This window comes from Varanus komodoensis, unplaced genomic scaffold (genome assembly GCF_004798865.1).
Source record: "Varanus komodoensis strain SLA01 unplaced genomic scaffold, ASM479886v1 scaffold31, whole genome shotgun sequence".
Lineage (NCBI taxonomy): Eukaryota > Metazoa > Chordata > Lepidosauria > Squamata > Varanidae > Varanus > Varanus komodoensis.
The window spans coordinates 6,517,841-6,539,113 of record NW_025335780.1 but is presented as its reverse complement, the minus strand read 5'-3'; the positions used below and the strand labels follow the sequence as shown (position 1 = coordinate 6,539,113).

The window sequence follows — 21,273 nt, the reverse complement described above, 5'->3', positions numbered from 1 at the left end:
CGGGGCAAGCCCTCTGCCGCCCGGAAAAAGGAAGAGTTGAGAATCTCGCCGCCCGCACGGGCGCACACTTCCGGCTCCCCAGCGAAGGGCCGCGTGGAGGCAGAGGGGCGAGAGCGGCCGTGCACGCACGCGCGCGCGCGCGCTTCGGCCGGAACCCGGAGGTGAGGGCTGCGCCGGATCCCACGGCGGCCGCCGTCGTCACCGCGCGAGGCACCCCGGGAGGCGCGCGGCGCCTGGGCGCGAGCCGCGATGCTGACCTCGCGCACCTTCCTCAAGCGCACGCGGGCCGGCGCCGTGCTCAAGGTGGTGCGCGAGCACTACCTGCGCGACGACATCGCGTGCGGGGCGGCCGCCTGCGCGGCCTGTGGCGCCGGGGCGGCGGGCGGCCCGCTGCTGGAGGCCCGGCCCGGCGGGGCCGCCAGCAGCCTGTGCCCCGCTCCGCACTACCTGCTCCTGGACACCAACGTGCTGCTGCACCAGGTACGGCGGCGGGGAGGCCCCCCGGCAGGCAGCCGGTGGCCATGACTGGGGTGGGGGGGCATGCATCCCTCGCTCGTTCCTGGCCATGCTAGGTGGCCCTCCTCACTAGCAGCCACGGATGGGCTCCTGTCCTGTGAAGTCGTGCCTCTCTGACCTACAGCTCCCATCCCCTGTGACCATTAGCAAGGGGGCGTTGGACAGGTGGCTATTAAAGGCAAAACGCTGTGAGATCAGAATGCTGGGTCAAGCAGGCTTTTGGTCTGATCCAGTGTGGTTCTTCTAATGTGCTGGCAGTTTAGATGAACGGTATATATTAGGCAGAAATGCTGGAAGTTGTAGGCTTTGGGTGTTGTGATGAGGATTTGCTTACATGTTGTATTTTCTTTCCAGATTGATATTCTTGAAGATCCAGTTATTCAAAATGTGATCGTTCTTCAGACAGTATTACAGGAAGTGAGGAAGCGGAGTGCACCCGTATACAAGCGAATAAGAGATGTGATAGCGAATTCTGAAAAACATTTCTATTCCTTCACTAATGAGCACCATAAGTAAGCATGAAGAGCCATGATCTACTTATTTCTTCTCATGCTTGTTTAGTTCTTGCAGATATATTATTATTATTATTATTATTATTATAACATTTCTATGCCGCCCCTTGCCGAAACCTCGGGGCGGCTTACAACATGATAAAATACATTGAAATACAATAGTACATAATAAATTACCATTAAATACAAAAATACAAAAAATACATTGATTTACAAATATAAAATTAGAATTATCAGTATAAAATAAAAATATAGGAGGAGAAAGAGAAGGAAGAAGAAGTTGCCCTGGCCAGATCATATGTTTTAACAATTGAAATGATGTTTAAATAAAAAGGTCTTTACCTGGCGCCGAAAAACCAGTAATGATGGAGCCAGGCGGACCTCTTTGGGGAGTGAATTCCATAGGTTGGGCGCCACCGCAGAGAAAGCCCTCCTCCGGGTACTTACTCTCCTAATTTCTTTCATGGAGGGTTCCCGGAGAAGGGACTCTCCCGCAGATCTCAAAGGGCGGTCGGGCATATACGGACGTAAGTGCTCGTTCAGGTAGCCAGGACCCAAGCCGTTTAGGGCTTTATAGGTCATAATCAACACCTTGAATTGGGCCCGGGCTTCAATGGGAAGCCAGTGAAGCTGACGGAGGACTGGAGTCATGTGAGCATAACGCCCCGTCCCCGTCAGCAACCTGGCAGCTCTATTTTGCACCAATTGAAGTGTTCGGACTGTCTTCAGGGGAAGCCCCACGTAAAGCGTCTGCTCTGGACTTTGAGCATTGTTTTGTGTACAGTGATCTTTGTTGGACTAAGAGTTTCATTAGAAGAGGGAACTGAACATGCAGTGCAAGAGGGAAGCCAAACTAGTTAAAATTCTTCGAACATTTAAGCATGCTTGACTCAGATTAGACATTCTTTGTTGCCTGTAAAATGTATACATACTAATTACTATAACACTTATAAACTGCATGTTGAAAAGGGAAAAAAAACAGTCCTGCTCACACACTTATTGTCTAAGAGATTGGAAGTCATCAGTCAATATTCTCACACCATTCAGCATTATGAGATATTCGTGAGTTCTAGTGTTATGGGAGAGGGAGGGAAATGTCTCACTATCCTTTTTCTCCATACTATGCAGACGTTTATATACCCCCTTCATGTCCTTCAAACATTGTAACCTTTCCTTGTAGGAAGCTGCTCCATGACCAGTTGTTTATACAATGGACCCAGCATCAGACATTGTTATACCAACAAGACAAAGTCTGGAATCCTTTGCTGTCTTTCCTCATGGCATTGTTACATTTTATATATTCACTTTAGCGTTCCATTTCTATGATATGTTTAGTGTGCATTATGGACTTAAATTGTAACCACCCACCATACCCAGTGGCTGTTGGAAATTTGTCTATGCCAGTGACATATATATAGTCTATACCTATGGCATGCGTGCCCAAAGCGGCATGCAGAGCCCTCTCTGGCACGTGATTGCCCTAGCAGCCATGCGCATATTCGGAAAGATTAAGGGCGCCAGGCAACGACATCACTCAGCTCTGACATCACTCAGCTTCGCATGACTGGTCTGAGCAGCCAGGGATTTGCATGGACTGTGATTTTAGAGGGATGCAGGTGGCACAGTGGTTTAAACTGCTGGGCTGGTTGATTGAAAGGTCACCGGCTCGAGTCTGCACAACCCGTTGTGCTTTTGCCAGAAGGTAGGAAATACACTCGGATGCCTTTTTCAGGGCCAGCCAAAAGCTGGTGGTCAGTGGAGCGTTGCCCCCTTGAGCTGCTGGTCAGCAAATTCAGGTTTTAGTGCAGTGTTGGCCCTTTGCGATGAATAAGTGGGTTCTGAGTTGCAGTTTGGGTACTCGGTCTCTAAAAGGTTCGCCATCACTGGTCTATACAGTTCTCTTAAACTGTGTTACCAATACCAAAATACAGGATACATTAATGTAACAATTGTAACTTACCATTTTTTTTATGTATGTATTATTTATTTAGAATATTTTTATTCCGTCCTATCCAATCCAATTGTCTCAGGGCGACTTACAATATAAATAAGCAATAAATACAACAATCAACGAGTATAATAACAAGATAAAATGCGACAGGATATTAATATTAATAAAAGGTAAAGGTTTCCCCTTGACATTAAGTCCAGTCATGTCTGACTCTAGGGGACGGTACTCATCTTCGTTTCCTGGCCGAGGGAGCCAGCGTTTGTCCGCAGACAGTTTCCGTGGTCGTGTGGCTGGCATGACTAAACACCGAAGTGCACGGAACGCTGTTACCTGCCCACCGAAGTGGTACCTTTTTATCTACTTGCATTTGCATGCTTTCGAACTGCAAGGTTGGCAGGAGCTGGGACGGAGCAACGGGAACTCACCCCGTTGTGCAGATTCGAACCGGCGACCTTTCGATCTACCAGCACAGCAGTTTAAACCACTGCGCCACCTGCAGTCCCCCATTAATATTAATAAAACCCGATTAAAATTATTTAAGCTATAAAATGTTTTGCAAATAAACAAAAACTAAACTATACTTTAGAACATGTAGTTGATTGTGGAAGTTTTCTAGAATATTAGCTAATTTGTTGGAGAGAGATACTAAAATGCACTCGTGGTCTTTCTATGCATACATTAGGTCTAGTGGCCACTTCAGCTCTTGGGATTGCCATCCCAGAATCCATCAGATTCCTCCTGGAAGTTTCTGTTTAAGTTTTATCCCTCTTGGATAAGGAGGGATGGAACTGTTTACATATGAATAGATGCCAAGCTTCTCCAATCTCTACACGATAATGTATTGCTATAGACTGAATAAAATATATTTTCTTAACTCCAGGGAAACATACATAGAGCAAGAACAGGGGGAAAACGCCAATGACCGCAATGACAGAGCCATCAGAGTAGCTGCAAAATGGTACAGTGAGCATCTAGCAAAGTTGCAAAGTGAAGAGAAGATTCAAATTATCTTGCTCACCAATGACAGAAAAAATAAAGAGAAAGCAGTGGAAGAGGGAATAACTGCTTATACCTGTAAGTTCAGCTGTTGAGAAAAGCACTTACTGTCATGTTCGGGGGAAGGATACTTTTTAACCTGATATTTAATTAATTAATCTCAATACTGCCCCAGTAGCAGGGGCTCTCTGGAAGGTTTGCAACAGCACATTAGAAGTACAAGATAAAATACACCAATAGCACAGCTTGTGGAGTCAGGCAATTTAAGTGCTGAGGTTTATAGTTGGATCCTATGCTGGCTTAAAGAAAAAAATCCAGACAGAGCTGCCCTACAGAAAAGAGGCAGCTATTAACATGTTCTGGTAGAAAATCTGAAGTAGATTTCGCTTAGAGGAGAGGATGCTGAATAGAGGCTGCTGCTGGACCCTGCTGTTTGGCAGGGTCTGCCGGTCTTTTGCCATGTATGCGCTGGTGGTTCCGGCATCTGACTGTAGTTGCCAGAATGCTCCTTGCAAGGGACTTCTGCAGCAGAGTCTGCTTCTAGCTGGCCTCTCTTCCCCCATCACCTCACTATTCTCTTCCCATGACTGATTGAAAGTGGGAGGGAGGACCCAAATGGAGCTGGGTGGGAACTCTATAACCATGGAATGGATTTTTCAAAGTCGGAGTCTGGGTTCTTAGATTATTTATAAATCTCTTGTAGAGCTGGGAGAATTAGTGCGTTTCTAAAAAGCAGGATAGCAATACTTGTTGGGAGGGCAATTCTTTCTCTACTATAAGCCTTTCCCCTAAATATTTTGTGTAGACTAATAGGGCAGTTTGCATTTGGTGGAAGGAGTAAGGCAATATGCATGTACTCAGTCTGAGAGGCACTTTTACTGTGATCCTGCTAGCTAATAGAAATAATTCCTAGCTACCAAACCAAAGCATAATTTGTTCAAGTCTTACAGTCTAAACTGAAATTTACTGTCTTGATAAACAAATTAGTACAATAATTTTACTATTAAGTTATTATGTAACTACTTGTTGAATGGCTTATGATTACTGTTATGTTCTCATTGTATCCTTTTGTAGGTGAAGAGTACATAAAGAGCTTGATAGCCAATCCTGAACTTGTAGATCGACTTGCGTGCTTAAATGATGATGCGGTACGTTTCAGATCTTCATGTAAACCGCCTCTGCTGTAGTATATAACGTTCCCATTGTAAAAGTCTTGCTGCTAAGCTGTATCGGAATATTTTCTGCTGCTCAACCATAGTCTCCGTTCTTCCTTCCTTGCTCCTCTTGATGTGGCAAGAAGTAAAAGGGAAGGTGGGAAGGCCGAGGATTCGTTGACATGGAGTGGCTTCAGAACTAATGCAAACTAGACTACCATAGCACCAGAGAAGCACCGTGCAGGCAGGACCTTTCAAGAGCATCTTGGAAATGACAGCTGTGTGTAACTTCGCAGGAGCCATTGAGCACTGTCTTTATATTAAGAGAATGCAGTTGAATTCTACATCGCCATCGGATGGGTCAAAACTTACACTAACAACTGTTTCATGTTTGTGCGGCTTTTACAGAATGAGATTGAAAGTGGAAGGATACTTTTTCCAGAGCATCTTCCCCTCAGCAAACTACAGCAGGGCCTAAAGTCTGGTCTGTACCTCCAAGGAACCTTCAGAGCTAACAGAGATAATTACCTTGAAGCCACAGTTTGGGTTCATGGAGATGGAGAAGAGAGAGAGGTTAGTGTGACACATACTGTGATTTGTATTTTGTATGATTCCATACAACAGCCTTTGTTGGAGAAACAGTAGCCCTTTTGGTTTGTGCATTCCCTTCTCTGAATTTCTGCTCATTTGAAATGAAGACAGGCCGTTGGTCTGGCAGAGGTGTGTGTGATACTCTTAAAAAAAAAAGCTAGTAATTTTAGTGCATTTGAGCTGTAATTCTAAAAAAGTTTACTGGGGGATTGATTCACATTAATGTCAGTGCAGCCTATTTGGGAATAAGGCTTGTGCTGAAAAACTGAGTCATGGACCTTATGTCTGAAGTACATGTCCGGTTAGGAAGACCTTGATTTCATTCCCTGCCACTGCATCAAGTGCCATTTCAGCTCTCCAGACTGACGGCAGCGTGAGCGGGGGCAGTGGGAAGAAACGGAAATCCCATGTGGTTCTTCTGAGCAAAGCTGTTTTTATCCCAATAGTTTTTCTTACTGTGCCATATCGTGATGTTTTCCCAGCTGCAGAGTTACTAGCTGAAGTCCACCCACTCAGCCCAGTGTTGTTGTTATATGTGCCTCACTGACTTTATGCATGCATGTATTTATTTATTTGGGATATTTCTAACCCATCCAATCAGTGTGCCTCTCTGGATGGCTTACTACAGACTTTATGCGAAAATAAAATTTAACCATGATTTAAACAATGTTGAATATTCCATCTCTAACTAAATCACAGTTGGATGTGAACCAGGAGGGAAACCACAATGTGTATTATTTACTGTTGGGTGTTGCATCTGAGAAACATGCTGTGAAGGCTTTGTACCCATCACTGTAAAGGACGATGAACATGACCCATTGGTCCTGGGTCATGTTCCTGTACATGCACATGGGTGCTGAGCTTTGCTGAACCCTGTGTGCTTGGGACTTTAACCAGGATTGAGGCAGCAAGCCACTTTTAGAGTTACCCTTGTACTGGGCTAGATGTAGAAGTTACCCTTGTAGAAGGCTAGATGATATAGCTGGGTAACTTGTAGTTTCATCTTATTAGCAACGTGTTAGTGCAGATTTCCTCCTGTCTCTTCGGGTGTCTTCGGGAAATTATTTAGTTGCTTCAGGGGCACATGGTTCACTTAGCCTACAACCAGGAATTTATCTGCTGTTTGTATCGGCTTTCATAATGAGGCTTCATGACTGTTTACATCTGGCTGTTTCATGCTGACAGGTCATAATACACGGACTTAAAAACCTAAACCGTGCAGTGCATGAAGATATCGTAGCGGTGGAACTTCTGTCAAAGGATGCCTGGGCTGCACCTTCCTCTGTCGTCCTGCTTGACGATGAGCCCCAGAATGAAGAGGATGATGTAGAAAAAGAGGAAGAGAGAGAAAACAGTGTATGACATGAACATGCCAGGTTCCTCTCTTCTGCACTTTCCCTTATGTATTTATTGCTTAAAAAATATATCATGCTATTGTAAGCACTTTCAGAATGGTATGGAGTAGTCTGATTCATTCTTGTGGTGTAGTCTGCCTAGTTATTAATGTCTGCATCTTTTTATGTGTGCTGTTTAATGTTTTGTTATAAGAAGCATTTGTGTGTCCAATCAAGTGTGGAAAAATCTGTAGGACTTCGTGCTGTGGACAGAATTCACCATCTTAAGAATTTCAGCTTTCTTCTTTAAAAGTGCCTTTAGTGCTATGAATGAAATTATTTATGATGAGACATAAAGTAGAAACCTAAACTGTCTAAAACATAATTTGTTTTGCTCATAAAATTATATTTTGTATAGTAAATTAAAAATATAGCTCATTTAGAGAATAGCTACAAATTTACCGAGCTTACTTCTACATGTTTTTAATTTTAATGATAAGTTTAGAGCAAGCCAAGTAAATCATAATATGATTTATTTTCCTAAAGCAGCCTTCCCCGAGCTGATGTCATCCAGATGTTTTGGACTACAACATCCAGCGTTTTGAACAATTAGCCATGCTGCCTAGAGTGAATAGCAGCTAACGTGCAAAGTATCTGGAGGGTACCAGCTTGAAGAAGGCTGTTCTAAAGCAGCAAGGTGCCCTTTAATTTGTAGGAAGGACTAAAAAATATTTGTTGGCTATTTCAAAAATTTCAGCTTTTTTTTTTTAATGCTGCTGGGAAAACACCCTGTTTTGTTCCATGATTTCAACATTTTTGGAGATTTTATATCTCTTCTATAACATGCATTACTTTTTTTATTTTTCTATCGGAAGCCCAACTTCTGAAGACACTGTGTTCGCAAGCATCACCAAGCCCAATTCTTGCTCAGAATGAATGACATGCAGCCAGCCTTGCTCTGGCTTACATCATAATAGTGTGTTCTGAGCTTTAAGGAGGCTTATGCAAAAGACACTGCCATAACATCGCATGCAGCCCAGAACATGATTGCCCTACCCCTAAAGCACATCAAGCTGACCTCTCTGTCATCCAAACAGGAGTTTTAAGTGCACTTTCTTATTTTTTAAAAACTAGCTGAAAACTTCTGTGAGCAAGAGTATGCTGCGACCAACTGGCCGAGTTGTTGGCATTATAAAAAGAAACTGGAGGCCTTTTTGTGGCATGCTTTCTAAATCTCAAATAAAAGAGGTAAGAACAGCTGCGGCCGAATACTTTCTTCCTCTGTTGCAAACTTAATTTTAAAAGAAGTGGTTGTTCCTGCTTTCTATCAGGCAAGACGGCATTTATTTACACCAGCGGATCGCAGAATCCCTCGAATTCGAATAGAAACAAGACAGGCTTCAACACTAGAAGGACAAAGAATTATTGTTGCTATTGACGGCTGGCCTAGAACTTCAAGATATCCTAATGTGAGTCTGAACTGGAACCTTTAGAAGGAAACCCACAGTCTCTGAGGTTTCTGAGTGTTTTTGCCCTACAGAGCTGCTGCTGGCTGGGTTGAAGGCATGATGGAGCTGATCAGTGCCTCTCTGCCTTCCTCTTAAATTTCCTTCCTCTAGGCAGGCCTTGAGTCCTGCTGGGACTGGAGGGACCATAGAATTTCTTGGATCCTGCACTTTCCCTTCCCCTCTCCACTTACCAAACTGCCTCTTTTTTCCTTCCCTCCAAACTGCATTGGTGGCTTTGGGAAGCTGCCAGCGTAGTTCTTTCTATGAGAGCAACTGGGGCGGGGGATCAGAATTCACAGACCTCCCTCTGAAGTTATAGCATTATCAGCACCCTTAGGAGGATGACTGTGTTCTTTGGGATCCTCTCCCAAGGACTGACGAACTGCTTTCTCTGCTGTACTTAATTGCCTCTGAAGATTAGATCAGCTTGATTGTGGGACTGTTAGAAGAGAATGCAGAAGAGATTAACTTGAACTACTTCTGTTAGTGGCAAAATATGCCACTTACCATGGCCTGTACTCATGTTTCCAAAATGTATTGTGACCCACTTTGTCATGAAACCTGAGCTGCTCCTATCCTGATTCAGAACCACCAAGTCTCCTGTTGTACCCAAGTTAGAATTTAACAAAGAATTTTACTTGGAAGGAGTTCTTATTGGTCTTATCCAGCATTAAACTGTGCTTAGAATAGATGCATTAAAATCAGAGGAATTTAGGTTAAGATTAGCTTATATCACATTGATACAAGTGGTTCTACTCTAAGTATAACTAAGCTTGGATTCTACCCTAAGCTTGGCAGAGTTTATTCCCAACCCTACATAGGATTGCGTCCTAAAACAGTCTTATGCTAACACTTTTCAAAACAGCTTTGTTTCCTAATATTGATCAAGATGTATATTGGTTTAGGGTCATTTTGTGAAGAACTTAGGAGCAGCTGGGGATAAGGAGACTGAGACTGAAGTCCTCCTGCTTGAACATGATGTCCCGCACCAGCCTTTCTCCCAAGCTGTTCTGAGCTTCCTGCCCCAAACGCCGTGGAGCATTACAGATCAGGTACGGCAACAGCACCAATCGCAAGCAGACTCAACAATACGTTAGTGTGCGATGGGCAAGCTTCAGGCTGGCAGACTCTGCTTTGCTTTTACTAGCAACCTGTCACCTACTAGCTGGAAGCTGGTACAGACACTTACCTTTAGAATCAAACAATTCTGAGCACAGGAATTCATCCTGAATATGGGAACACTCGGGCAGAGCTCATTCAATGAAACAGATGTCCTTCCACATGCATATCCACACCTGTATTGCCCAAAGGTGTCTTCAAAAGCATAATTAAGGTGGCTGGAGGGAGAGGGTTCTTAAAGAGCTGGAAATCAGACATCCTTGATGAGGTGCCTCGAGATCTCTTAGTAGTTCTAGATCTACCTTCTGACCATGCCTGAATTGGTGTCACCTCTACTTCCCATAGCTTTGCAATACAATGTGTCTTACTTTGGGAACTGTTATTAGTAATTAGATAGATAGATAGATAGATAGATAAATAATTGAAGTTGAAAAATAACGATTCACAGTCTGTAAAGTTAAGAAACAAGAAACGTATCTTCTTGCAGCCCCACAAATACTGATTCTTTTTCATAATGCTCTGATGTGCTACCTTTACCTTAAGTCTCAAGTTTTAATTGGAATAGACCAGAGCAAGCCACAAACTTACTCCTGATTTCCCTGTGATGATCAGAATGACACCAGTGTTTTTATTTTATTTTATTTTATTTTATTTTATTTTATTTTATTTTTTTTGGTCTCTTTCATCTATGAAATTAGCATGAACTAAGTATCAACTCAGTACTCCCTAGTGTTCTGGCTGTCTGCATTCCAAAAATCCTAATTGAATCTCTGTAATAATTTTTTAAATTGTTGGATAACTATTTCAGGATATGAAATTTCGAGAGGACTTGAGGCATTTATGTGTGTGCAGTGTGGATCCTCCTGGCTGTACAGATATTGATGATGCATTGCACTGTAGAGACCTGGAAAATGGAAATCTGGAGGTAAGTTCCCTCCAGTTGCAGTGAGAAGTTGGCAAGTATTTTTAGCCATTAATGAAGTATTTTGCCAAGTCTTGCCTGTCCTGCGTGCACCATATAAAAGAGGGATAGCAAAAGAGCCAGAGGTGGAAGGTAAACACCCATTGTGGCTTAGCAAGCAATCAGACAACAGTTTCTTTTCATGTGGATATATTTGTTAGGACTCAGATTGCTCACAACAATAAGCCTGGGTTCTGTTCTGTGGACTATGCTTACATGTCAGCTGCAGCTCCATAGCCAGTTATGTGCACACTGTAATAGAAGGCAAGCTTGAGTAAATTAGTACAGGCCTTTTTACTCCCAAGAGTCCCTTGGACCTCAAAGAGATCAAACCAGTCAATCTTAAAGGAGATAAACCCTGACTGTACTGCAGAAGGTCAGATACTGAAGATGAAACTGAAATACTTTGGCCACCTAATGAGAAGGAACAACTCACTGGAGAAGACCCTGATGCTGGGAACAATTAATGGCAAAAGGAGAAGGGGATGGCAGAGGTTCAGGTGGCTGGATGGGGTCACTGGGGCAGAGGGTGTGGGCTTGGGTGGACTCTGAGGGATGGTGGAGGACAGGAGAGCCTGGAGGAATGTTGTCCATCTGATTGTGATGGGTCAGGCACGGCTTTGTGACTGAAGAAAATAGGCATTTTCTTGTTAAGTGCTATTTTTCGCACGTGCAGTGTTTCAGTATCTCTTTATTCCTGTCCAAACTTAATCTTAAGTTGCAATCCTGTACAAGCCTATTTGGGAGGCAGTTCTGTTTAAGGAATTACTTCTGTGTAGACAAACATGATCGCACTGTTAGTTCAGCTTCATTTGAGGTATGTGCTACTGCACAGTTCTCAGATACAACCAGATCAGCCCACCACGAAACATAGCACTTTCAGGGCATTAGGACATGGGGAAAGTTAGAAAATTCGGAATTGCCTATATTATTTTCTAGGTTGGTGTACACATTGCGGATGTCAGCCATTTCATTCGACCGGGAAATGCTTTGGACCAAGAATCTGCAAAAAGAGGCACAACCGTGTATCTTTGTGAAAAGGTAATTTTTTTCTGTTATTTCCTTCTTGTCTTGGTTATAGTTTGGCTTCTCCTAGACATAAAATAAATTCCGGCTTCAAACGAGGCAGAATTAAAGATACAGTTATTTGAGCCACACATGTGCAATAAAGAGAGTGTCATTCTTTCTTGTTACAATTGTACGGATGTGTCTCGGCTCCGATGGTGAAGGTTCCAGGTTCAGTACAGGTAGGGCTTGAAAGACCCTTGTCTGAAAAGCGGAGAGCCATTTGTGGAACTTTTCTAGTGGGTCACTTACTCAGAAGCTAGATTTTATTTGTCATTGAACCCACAAAGCAGGAACGTCCATGCTCCAAAGGGGAAGGGAGCCTTGAATGAAGAACATATCCTTAATCAAATTTACACATTGAATGTAGTTTCGTAAATGCCTGTTGTGAGAGTATATATGAAGCATATAACTGATGTCAGCTTGTACACTTCTTGCAGAGGATTGATATGGTTCCAGAGCTGCTGAGTTCAAACCTATGTTCACTGAGATCCAATGTTGATAGGTAATTGTCTGAATACTCATTTTTAGATATGCAAAGTGCTAGCTTTAGAATCTAAAAGTCCCATTCTGTGAATGGAGAGGATCTCTGGTCGCTCAGTGGGGCTTTTCTATCGCCTCTTCCTTGTATAGCTGCCTGCACTTGCCAGTGATGTACTTCTGAGGGTTGGGGCTTGGAAACAGGATGGTATGAGGGACAGTAGCAGGGTGGAGGGAATCGGGCAGGGTGGAGGGACTGGCATCCACACAAGTGCCTTGCATCTGGCGGCAAATACCTTGCTTCCCTTTTCTTTCTAGGCTGGCTTTTTCGTGTATATGGGAAATGAACCACAATGCTGAAATCTTGAAAACTAGATTTACAAAAAGTGTCATTAACTCCAAGGTATGATTCAAATTGTTTGGATTTTTAGAATGCCAACCCTGAGTAATGAATTTTAAACTGTTGTTATCCCTGAAAACAGACTCAGTTGATCAATACCGTAAAAACTGGAGTAGCAGAAAGACAGGTTCACAATCAAGAGCAAAGACAGCTATTTACCGCTTTCAGGATAGTTCTGTAAATCATTGAAGACTGTGCAGTCCTTCAGGTTGTAGCCACAGTGTTTCCAGCAGCAATAGGTTTTTGAATCCTGACATATTCAAATTAGTTTCACTTAGGAATTGTCACCCTACATTTATCGCTTCTCTCTTTTTCCCTTGAAGGCTTCCCTTACATATGCTGAGGCACAAATGCGAATAGATTCCACCAACATGCGTGACGAGATCACTGTTAGTCTACGTGGATTAAACAAACTAGCCAAAATCCTGAAGAAGCGTCGAATAGATAACGGGTAATAAGCATGTAATGTATTGCATGATCTAGCACTGTAGTTTTGATCTAGCCTTTTCTCAAGTTTATCAGGATGAGATCAGCAATAACGAGAAGATTGCTTGTCCCCCTTTGCTAGTCACCGCCTGCCACAGAAGGAAGAGTGTGCGTCTGGTGTGTTTCTAGGTTCAAGCCTGGCAATGTGGGGACCGGCAGGCCACCCTCATACCTTGCATAGAAAATGTCCAGCCTATGAAGCATGATCCAGAATGTTCTGCATTGCTCTGGTTTTCATAGTGTGTATTCAGGGGGCCTTAGCAAATATATCAATGTGAAAAGGGTTCCTGAAGGTAAAAGATGTGAAAATAACTTCAGGAATTTCTGTAAATAAGATATATTTTTGTGAGTATTGGTAGGAGTTAAAGTGGCTTTGATACTTGTTTTGAAACATGGTGCATTTAAAATAGGTTCTGTAAAATTTTTCCTTTGCTTTTAGGGCTTTAACACTTTCTTCACCTGAAGTTCGTTTCCACATGGATAGTGAAACCCATGATCCTATTGATTTACAAACAAAGGAACTCAAGTAAGTTTTGCTGCCTTTTTTAGTCGATGGTCCTATTACTTGATCGCAGAAGTTACTTGTATAGTCTTAATGGGGATATGAAGTTCACAGTTTTATAAACTGTTTGAGGAGTTGCAAGGACTTTTCCTCTGGTTGTATTCCATCAACATAATATTCAGAGTATAGATTTGAACATCTATCAGACATGAGACTGCTCAAAAACAATAGGCATGGACTCAGTAATAAAATATGATTGTGTATAGTATTGTCAGTGTGCAGAGAACAATCCGTATGTATTGCATTTAACAAACTAACCAACATAAAAATGTAAGTGGTTTATTTAAATCTCATCAGCTAATTTTAAAATTTGCAAAAGTGTACATCTTAACTAGGCAACTAAATTTCTGTGAAATGGAAACATATTTTTTCACCCAGTTTCCATCTGTAGTGGGAAGCTAAGTAGTCTCCTCATCAAAAGGAAAGATGGAGAAATTTCTGCTGCTAGAAATACCATGGTTCATCTTCCTTAAACTTAGTGGGAGCTCAGAACGTATGTTCACTATTAATAAACAATTGGGCAAAAAAAGTCTGCTAGGTGCTTGCTCTTGTATATTTCACATGTGACTGTGCGAGAGCCAGTGTGGTGTAGCGGTTAAGAGCGCAGGACTGGGACTCAGGCGATCTGGGTTCTGGTCCCCACTCAGCCATGGAGCTTTGCTGGGTAATTCTGGGCCAGTCACAGATGGTTATCTCAACCTGCCTTACAAGGTTGTTGTTGTGAGGATAAGATTGAGAATTATGGAGAATATGGAGAATAACATAATACAAGATCTATGTTAGTTGCCTTGAGTTCCTGGAAAGGAAAAAAGCCAGGATATAAATATAATAAATAACTGTATTCATTGCCTAATTATTTAGTGTTAGAATAATGCACAGGTCACTATAGCCAGTAGTTCAGTTACAGGCAATGCAGAAGTTCAGATGGCTTATTGTTGAAAGCACTGCCATTGTTTTGTTTATTGTGGCTCCAGAAGACATTTTTATTTAAATAAGCTTTCCCTGCCTAACCAGGTCGTGGTTTTATTGCCATATTCGGGAAACAGTCTTCGCATGGAAGAAGCAATGTTTTGAACGCTGAACTGGGGCCCTTGATCCTCCTCCGGAACATGCACCCATACTTGAACGTGCATGGCCAGGAGCCAGCCAGGAATGGAGCAAGAGGGCAGGGCCAGTGCAGTACTGGGCAATATTGAAATCCCAGGGATGGTGGGAGCTGGTGCCCCTCATGGCCTTTGCAAGCCCTGGAGCCGCTTCAAGAGTGCAGAAAAGATCTGTCACTAAGATCTGTCTCAGGGGACATTTGTGCCTCGTGTACAATCACTCTATACAAGTGTTATTAAAAGCCAGCTCTGCTGAGCTCCTCATCTTCGTACAAAATGTACCAGACCGTTTTTCTTGGCCTCTCGTAAATCTAATATTTCCTGCTGACAGAGAAACCAACTCCATGGTTGAAGAGTTCATGTTACTTGCTAATATCTCTGTGGCACAAAAGATCTATGATGAATTTTCAGAGCATGCCTTGCTGAGAAAGCATCCCGCGCCGCCTCCATCAAATTATGACATCCTTGTGAAGGCTGCCAAGTCTAAGGCAAGTGCTTAATTCTTGGAACCAAAATGGGCAAAATGTTTATGCTGTTATCCGAATCAAATGTTCAAAGGAACATTTCCTTTGACCTAGCGAATGACGTCTGGAGCACCTTGTGGTATTTCACAGGTATATACCAGGGCTTTTCTGGCCTGCTCCTCCAGCAGAGCCCTTTGACTGTTCCTCCCCCTCACCCCAGATCCACCCCCAGTGCCACTCAGGAATATCGGGATCCTGTGGAGCGACATGTGCTTGTAATACAAGGGGCTCTCTCCCTGTGTTCACGTGGAAGTGCTTTGCACTTCCGATACGTGGGAATTGCTTTGAAGATGGTGCAGAAATTTCAGCTCGTCTGAAATGCTTTACAGGGATTGGTCAATGTGATTGTTTTACGCACCACTTGCACAGTCTTCCAGTCCATGTCTGGAACCAATTTAAACAGCTGGTGTTAATAGATACAGCTCTAATTGACCGAGATCCTCAGATCATCTTCGGCAGTCCCTCTCTGGGAGCCCTCAACAAAGGAAGTGAGGTGGGTTGCTACTAAGGAAAAGATCTTTCCTGTTGTGGCACCCTGGTTATGCAATGAGTTTCCTGGAAAGGTACACCTGGTGCCTATGTAGTGGTCTTTCTGACACCAGGTAACTGCCACCTTATTTTCTCAGGCATTCTAGTCTTCCAGGTTCTGCTGTTTAAAATCCATCACTGTATTTTAAATATTTTCACTGCTGTTAAGATCTATTTTGGGTTTTATTTTTAATTAATTAAATTTAAACATTTGTATACCACCCTATAGCCCAGAGGGCTCTCTGGGCAGTTTACAATAAAATACAGCAAGATCAACAGTATGTTAATAAAGCAAATACTAAAACAATAAATTGCTAAAATAATTGGCCTGGCACCTGAACCCACACTGAACCGGCGCCAAACAGGTGATGCCCTTTGGCACAGCCCATCAGCATCACCTAAGGGCCCCACCTGCTAAAGAAGAATGACTGTTGGGGGAAGCCCTGCCCCCAGCCAGCAGGTGGACTCGACCTGGCTCACTCGCTCTCTCCAGCTCTTGCTCTTTCTCCCTCTCTCTAATAGATCATTGATGTTGCTGTTTTTACTGTGTTGTGTTACATGGGTTTAATTATTGTGAGCTGCCCAGGGAAACAGCTGTTGGTAGTATAGAAATGTGATGAATCAAAAATGGAAATAATGCATTTTTAGACAACTGCAGATTGTTCTGAAATATTCAGGTTGCATTTTGTTTGTCCTCTACAGGGCTTGGAGATCAAGACTGATTCCGCAAAAGCTCTGGCGGATTCCTTAGACAGTGCAGAATCTTCTTCTTTTCCATACCTGAACACGCTATTACGCATCTTGGCAACTCGGTGCATGATGCAAGCAGTTTACTTCTGCTCTGGAATGGACACAGACTTTCACCACTATGGTTTAGCATCACCTATTTATACGCATTTTACTTCACCTATCAGAAGGTACTGCTCATGAAGTGTTGCAAAGAGAAAAACAATGTGTATGTTACTGCTCTAATTTGTTGCATTCTGTCAGATTCCACTAGGATGGATGACTCTCTGAGGTTGCTTTAGTTGACTCAGTTTTTGAAGTCATGCTGAAGAGATGATTAGGGTTGGGGGCATGTGTTCCAGAAGGCTGTTATTCCTGCTGTTCAAGACAGTTACTGGAAGGACGCCATCATATGCTAATATCTCATCAAGCTGTAAACAAATCGAATCCTCAGATATGGAGCTGGCACTTGGCCCCTGTCCTGAGCGCTTTGCACACTCTGGCACAGCAGGGAAAAATCTCAGGAATGTGGGAAAGGAAAGGGGCCCCCACATACCTTCCCTAGACATCTCAAATACCAGCCCTGGCTGTGGGCCCTCTTTTGAGGATCTAGGGACACACAATAGCATTGGCACACCTGTCTGTACTGCTTCTCCAGCGCTTGTAGTTAATATTGACAGACACTGAAGAGATTCTTCAACAAATAGAGCCGCTGCTGCTAACAGTTTCAGCGGAGCGTTTAACACAGTGCTAAATGTTTTTTTCTTCACTACAGATATGCTGATATTATTGTGCATCGACTGCTGGCTGTGGCCATAGGAGCAGACAGTACATACCCTGACCTTACCGATAAACATAAATTGGCAGATTTGTGTAAGAATCTCAATTATAGGCATAAAATGGCTCAGTATGCACAGAGAGCGTCTGTTGCCTTCCACACTCAGGTGACTAATTCCCTCCCTCCCTCCCTCTCTCCTTTTATTCCGCCAAGCACTTGGGATCTGAGGAATCTTGAGACAGTGGCTGGTTTATCATCATGTCATGTGTAGTTCTTGATACGCAGGTGGGGGGTTATCTTCCGTGGGGCACCTGGAACTACTTGGTTTCTTTTATTTTGCATTTACTGAGGGAAGATTTATCTTAGTATATGGGGATTGTGTGAGCAAGAAAGCTTTTTTCTTTTGAGACGGTCGAAGAAGATAATTTCATGATATAGTTTAAACATAGCTTTATTTTTCCCCAGTTGTTTTTCAAAAGCAAAGGTGTGGTGAATGAAGAAGCGTATATTCTGTTTGTAAGGAAAAATGCAATTGTGGTTCTGATTCCCAAATATGGCTTAGAGGGCACTGTCTTCTTCGAAGAGAAGGATAAACCAAAACCAACACTTGTGTTCAATGATGAGGTAAAACTTGTTTGTTTCTGGATGGGATCTCTTTTGTTTGGACATTACAGAATTGTTCAAACAACAATTCATTGTTGTTTCATTGTAAGGGTCATTGTTTCCACTTTTTTTTTACTTTTCATATGACAATCGTAAACATATTTCCCCAAATGTATGCCTTCATTATGTGCATCTTTGCAAAGTCTCCCATTGGTTAAAATGTATTTTTACACATTCTTTCAAACATATTATGACTGTTGAATAGAGTTGGGTTCTGCAAATCATATTCCAAGCTCAGAAATGTATGGACTTCAGCTGTAGCTTGCATCCCAGTCAGTGTTTCGTACAGGTCCATCCTGATTTTAAAAAGCACTGAAAATAATTTTCTCTTATATTCCTAATCCACAAGCACAAAATTGAGTAGCATGAACTTCCCCATTAGCAAACTGCATTTCAGACTCCCTAAATTTAAAACTGTTTAGGTTGAACAGTAGATTTCTTCAAGGGAAACTTATTTTAGCTACATGTAGCTAGACAGAATAAGTTTTCGTAAAGGAGTTTAACCACTTATGGTGATGGATATGCAGTTGAAATGTGGATGTGTCTCTGGATAGCAATCCAAATCTCTACATTTTTTAAGGATTTAGTCTTTTCCTGAAAGCCACATTGTTGATGGTCTTAAATAGTCTTCCCTCTTTTTGACTTAAATGTATCAAATACATAACATAAATTGAAAAAATTATGCTGTTCTTTTGCTAGATTCCTTCTCTGACTGTGGAAGGCACAACATTTTATACATTTGATAAGGTTAAAGTCAACATCATGTTAGATGCGTCCAACATCCAGCATCAGAAAATCCGCATGGCTCTGGTAGAACCCAAGGTAGGTTGCTTCTAGCTCAAAGTAGATATCAGAATATCGGGGTGGACTCCAGCAATCTTGTGCTGGCTGGACTTCTTTCCCATGCTCAACCCTGGTCAGGAAGTGAGCTGAGATCAAGTCAGCGAACCTTGGAAGACTTGTGGCTTCTTTGTGCGTAGTATATAATTCTTTGTGCAAAGAATGCAAACCCTGTAGATCGCTTGTGCAAAAGCAGAAGTCTGCTTGAACTCACTTCCTGCTGAATACACATGGGAACCCTTGGTGTGAGGTGAACTTAGGAAAGAGAGAAGGTGGGCCAGAGTCATAGGAGCCAAACTGAGGAAATCCCATGAATTCCCATTCCCAAACCAAATTCCTCACACTTCCCTAGCAGAAAGCAATAGAGTAACATGAGTAAGTCATGGTTCTGTAATCACTATGCAGTTGTTTTAAGGCGGTGGCAAAGCAACATTTGAAATATGCTGAGGCTCCTTTTTCAACAAAAATACCTGGGGATTTTCAGGAGACCAGCAATATTTTCTGAGTGTGTGATGAATATAGGGAAGGAGGTGTGAGGAATTTTCATTTTGTAAAAGAACCTGATGAAAAGTGTGAGATGAGTCAATTTTCATTTAAAATTTGCCAGTGCTGCTCTTTTTTAGATTAAGGGGGTCTAAAATAAAATTCATTGTTGCCAACTGTCCATTTTCATTGGATACCGTAGTCTACTATATACAGAAGAGCAACTTCAGTTTAAAGTGCTGTATAACCTTAGGTATTTGCCAGTCCTGTGAATGCCTGTGCTAACCTTGTTCCTACATAGTAACAGCCCAGAATATGGGTGGAATATGGGTTCGTGAATTGTGGGTGGTTGTTACATGTGAAACCTTCATTTTGTTTTACCTGTGGTTTGTTAAGGACAAACAACCCAGAGCTTACAACCCGACAATACACATGAATTTCCTTCTTGGGCTGTCCATTGCTAACAACCCAAAATAAAACCATTATGCAGGGTTATACTCCTAGGATCCGAGACAATAAAGGATAGGCGAGTCCACCTAATGTGGACACAAATGTGGACACGAAAAAGCAGTGTCCACTTTTTTATCCCCCATTCATTCCTGTGCAAAAAAATTAACAGGATGTGCTTGAGTTAAGCACTAAAATTTATTCCGTTTCTGGTGATTTTGTTCTTTAACAGTTGAACCAGTTCCTGTCTATAACACAGTTTCTATTTCTATGGGAGAAGGACAACTGGGAATTGGTTTGGATGGGTGGATGTTATCAAGTAGTAATAACCTCTGATCACTGAATTTCTGAATGATTCCATACTTTCCTTGTTTTGAGGGTCTTCAAATAATACATTCATTTGGGGGGTTGAAACAGACATATATTAAAGTTGCTAGACAAGTTTTAAAAATCTTAACAGGTGTCTTTTCCACAAATGGTAACTAACTTGCTGCTTCTGTGTCAGGTGCTAGGCGGAAGTGATACATGCCATGCAGTGCAACTGAGCAGTACCAATGAACCAGAGAAAAAGAAGACAAAATTGGGAGAATAGCTTCATTTTTAGCAATGAATAAAAATGTTCAATATAAAATAGTTAAGGCCAATTAGATGATCTTTTATATTGTTTTAAAGAGACTTTTAAAAGCAGTTTATAAAATGTGATTCCTACAATTGTTCATTCTCCCCTGATGTAATTTTAAAATATTGTTCATGTATTGCATTAAAGGTATCACTTACAAAATGAAGCTAAGCTTCTGGGAATCTGTCTCTACAGAAACACGGAAGTACAGAATATGCTTAGGTTCTCATAGTGTGAAGTTTTGATATATTATGCTGGTCTTCAGCTGAGTTCAGCTCTAATCTGCAAAATGAAACGTGCTTTGTGATATTTTTCTAGTCATGTTTTCCCCCTCCCCGTTGCTGCTGCTTTTAAGCTAAGAAAAACAGCATTGGTGCTATTAGAAAAAAGTAGAAAAGGGACAGTGTAGTATTTATGCTCAAGAAGCCATGTTCCAGGCTGTATCCTCCCGTAATCACAGAGATTATCACCTACTAAGCTTGAGTGAGATGTGAGAGAGACCTCAGCAGTGACTCACGTGCGTCATACAGACACTTCATTTGGGATAGCAGACATCATGCATTGGTGCCAAGCCTTTTTGGATCCCCTGGCATATTTGCAATTGAAGTGCTGTGGACACCACCCTACACTGCCACATGGGGCAACAAAACAGTAAGAAGGTAAGTCTGATTTACAGTTGTTGGAAAACCACTTGGCAAATAGGAAACCAGTGGAGTTCTTGAAGAACAAGCGCATATGACATTGTAAACAGGCCCCACTAGCATTCTCACTGTTGGTTCTTGGACCAGTTGACTCCTGCAACACCCACTATAACTTCTTATTGGCTAGGGCTGCTGGATGTTGCAAAGCGGGATTGCATAGCGACTAGTGTTGGACTTGGACCTGGAAGATCTAGTTCTCATTCAGTCGTGAAGCTCACTAGTCGCT

At 42.4% G+C, this 21,273-nt stretch overlaps 1 protein-coding gene across 2 annotated transcripts; it reads left to right on the top strand.

The window, feature by feature from the left end:
* The first annotated feature begins 249 nt into the window (after positions 1 to 249).
* DIS3 (DIS3 homolog, exosome endoribonuclease and 3'-5' exoribonuclease) lies at positions 250 to 20,512 on the top strand. Of its 2 annotated transcripts, XM_044437840.1 has the most exons (21): positions 250 to 480; positions 871 to 1,028; positions 3,860 to 4,053; positions 5,050 to 5,123; positions 5,538 to 5,702; positions 6,906 to 7,076; positions 8,189 to 8,302; positions 8,386 to 8,523; positions 9,468 to 9,614; positions 10,490 to 10,606; positions 11,582 to 11,683; positions 12,148 to 12,212; positions 12,506 to 12,590; positions 12,911 to 13,038; positions 13,513 to 13,599; positions 15,070 to 15,226; positions 16,493 to 16,707; positions 17,292 to 17,460; positions 17,760 to 17,918; positions 18,657 to 18,779; positions 20,233 to 20,512. In XM_044437840.1, exons 1-21 carry the CDS (start codon positions 250 to 252, stop codon positions 20,317 to 20,319), a joined length of 2,886 nt encoding a protein of 961 aa, XP_044293775.1. In that variant the 3' UTR covers positions 20,320 to 20,512. The 2 variants fall into 2 exon arrangements, with proteins under 2 accessions (XP_044293775.1, XP_044293776.1); XM_044437841.1 differs by lacking the exons at positions 250 to 480; positions 871 to 1,028 and adding an exon at positions 3,270 to 3,324.
* The last annotated feature ends 761 nt before the right edge of the window (positions 20,513 to 21,273 follow it).

Bases quoted from the DNA above. Each gene is read 5' to 3' on its own strand.
- DIS3 (XM_044437840.1), top strand. From the start codon at position 250: ATGCTGACCTCGCGCACCTTCCTCAAGCGCACGCGGGCCGGCGCCGTG. The intron at 8,303-8,385 runs GTAAGAACAGCT...GCTTTCTATCAG, and splicing joins CTAAATCTCAAATAAAAGAG to GCAAGACGGCATTTATTTAC. The intron at 11,684-12,147 runs GTAATTTTTTTC...CACTTCTTGCAG, and splicing joins CCGTGTATCTTTGTGAAAAG to AGGATTGATATGGTTCCAGA.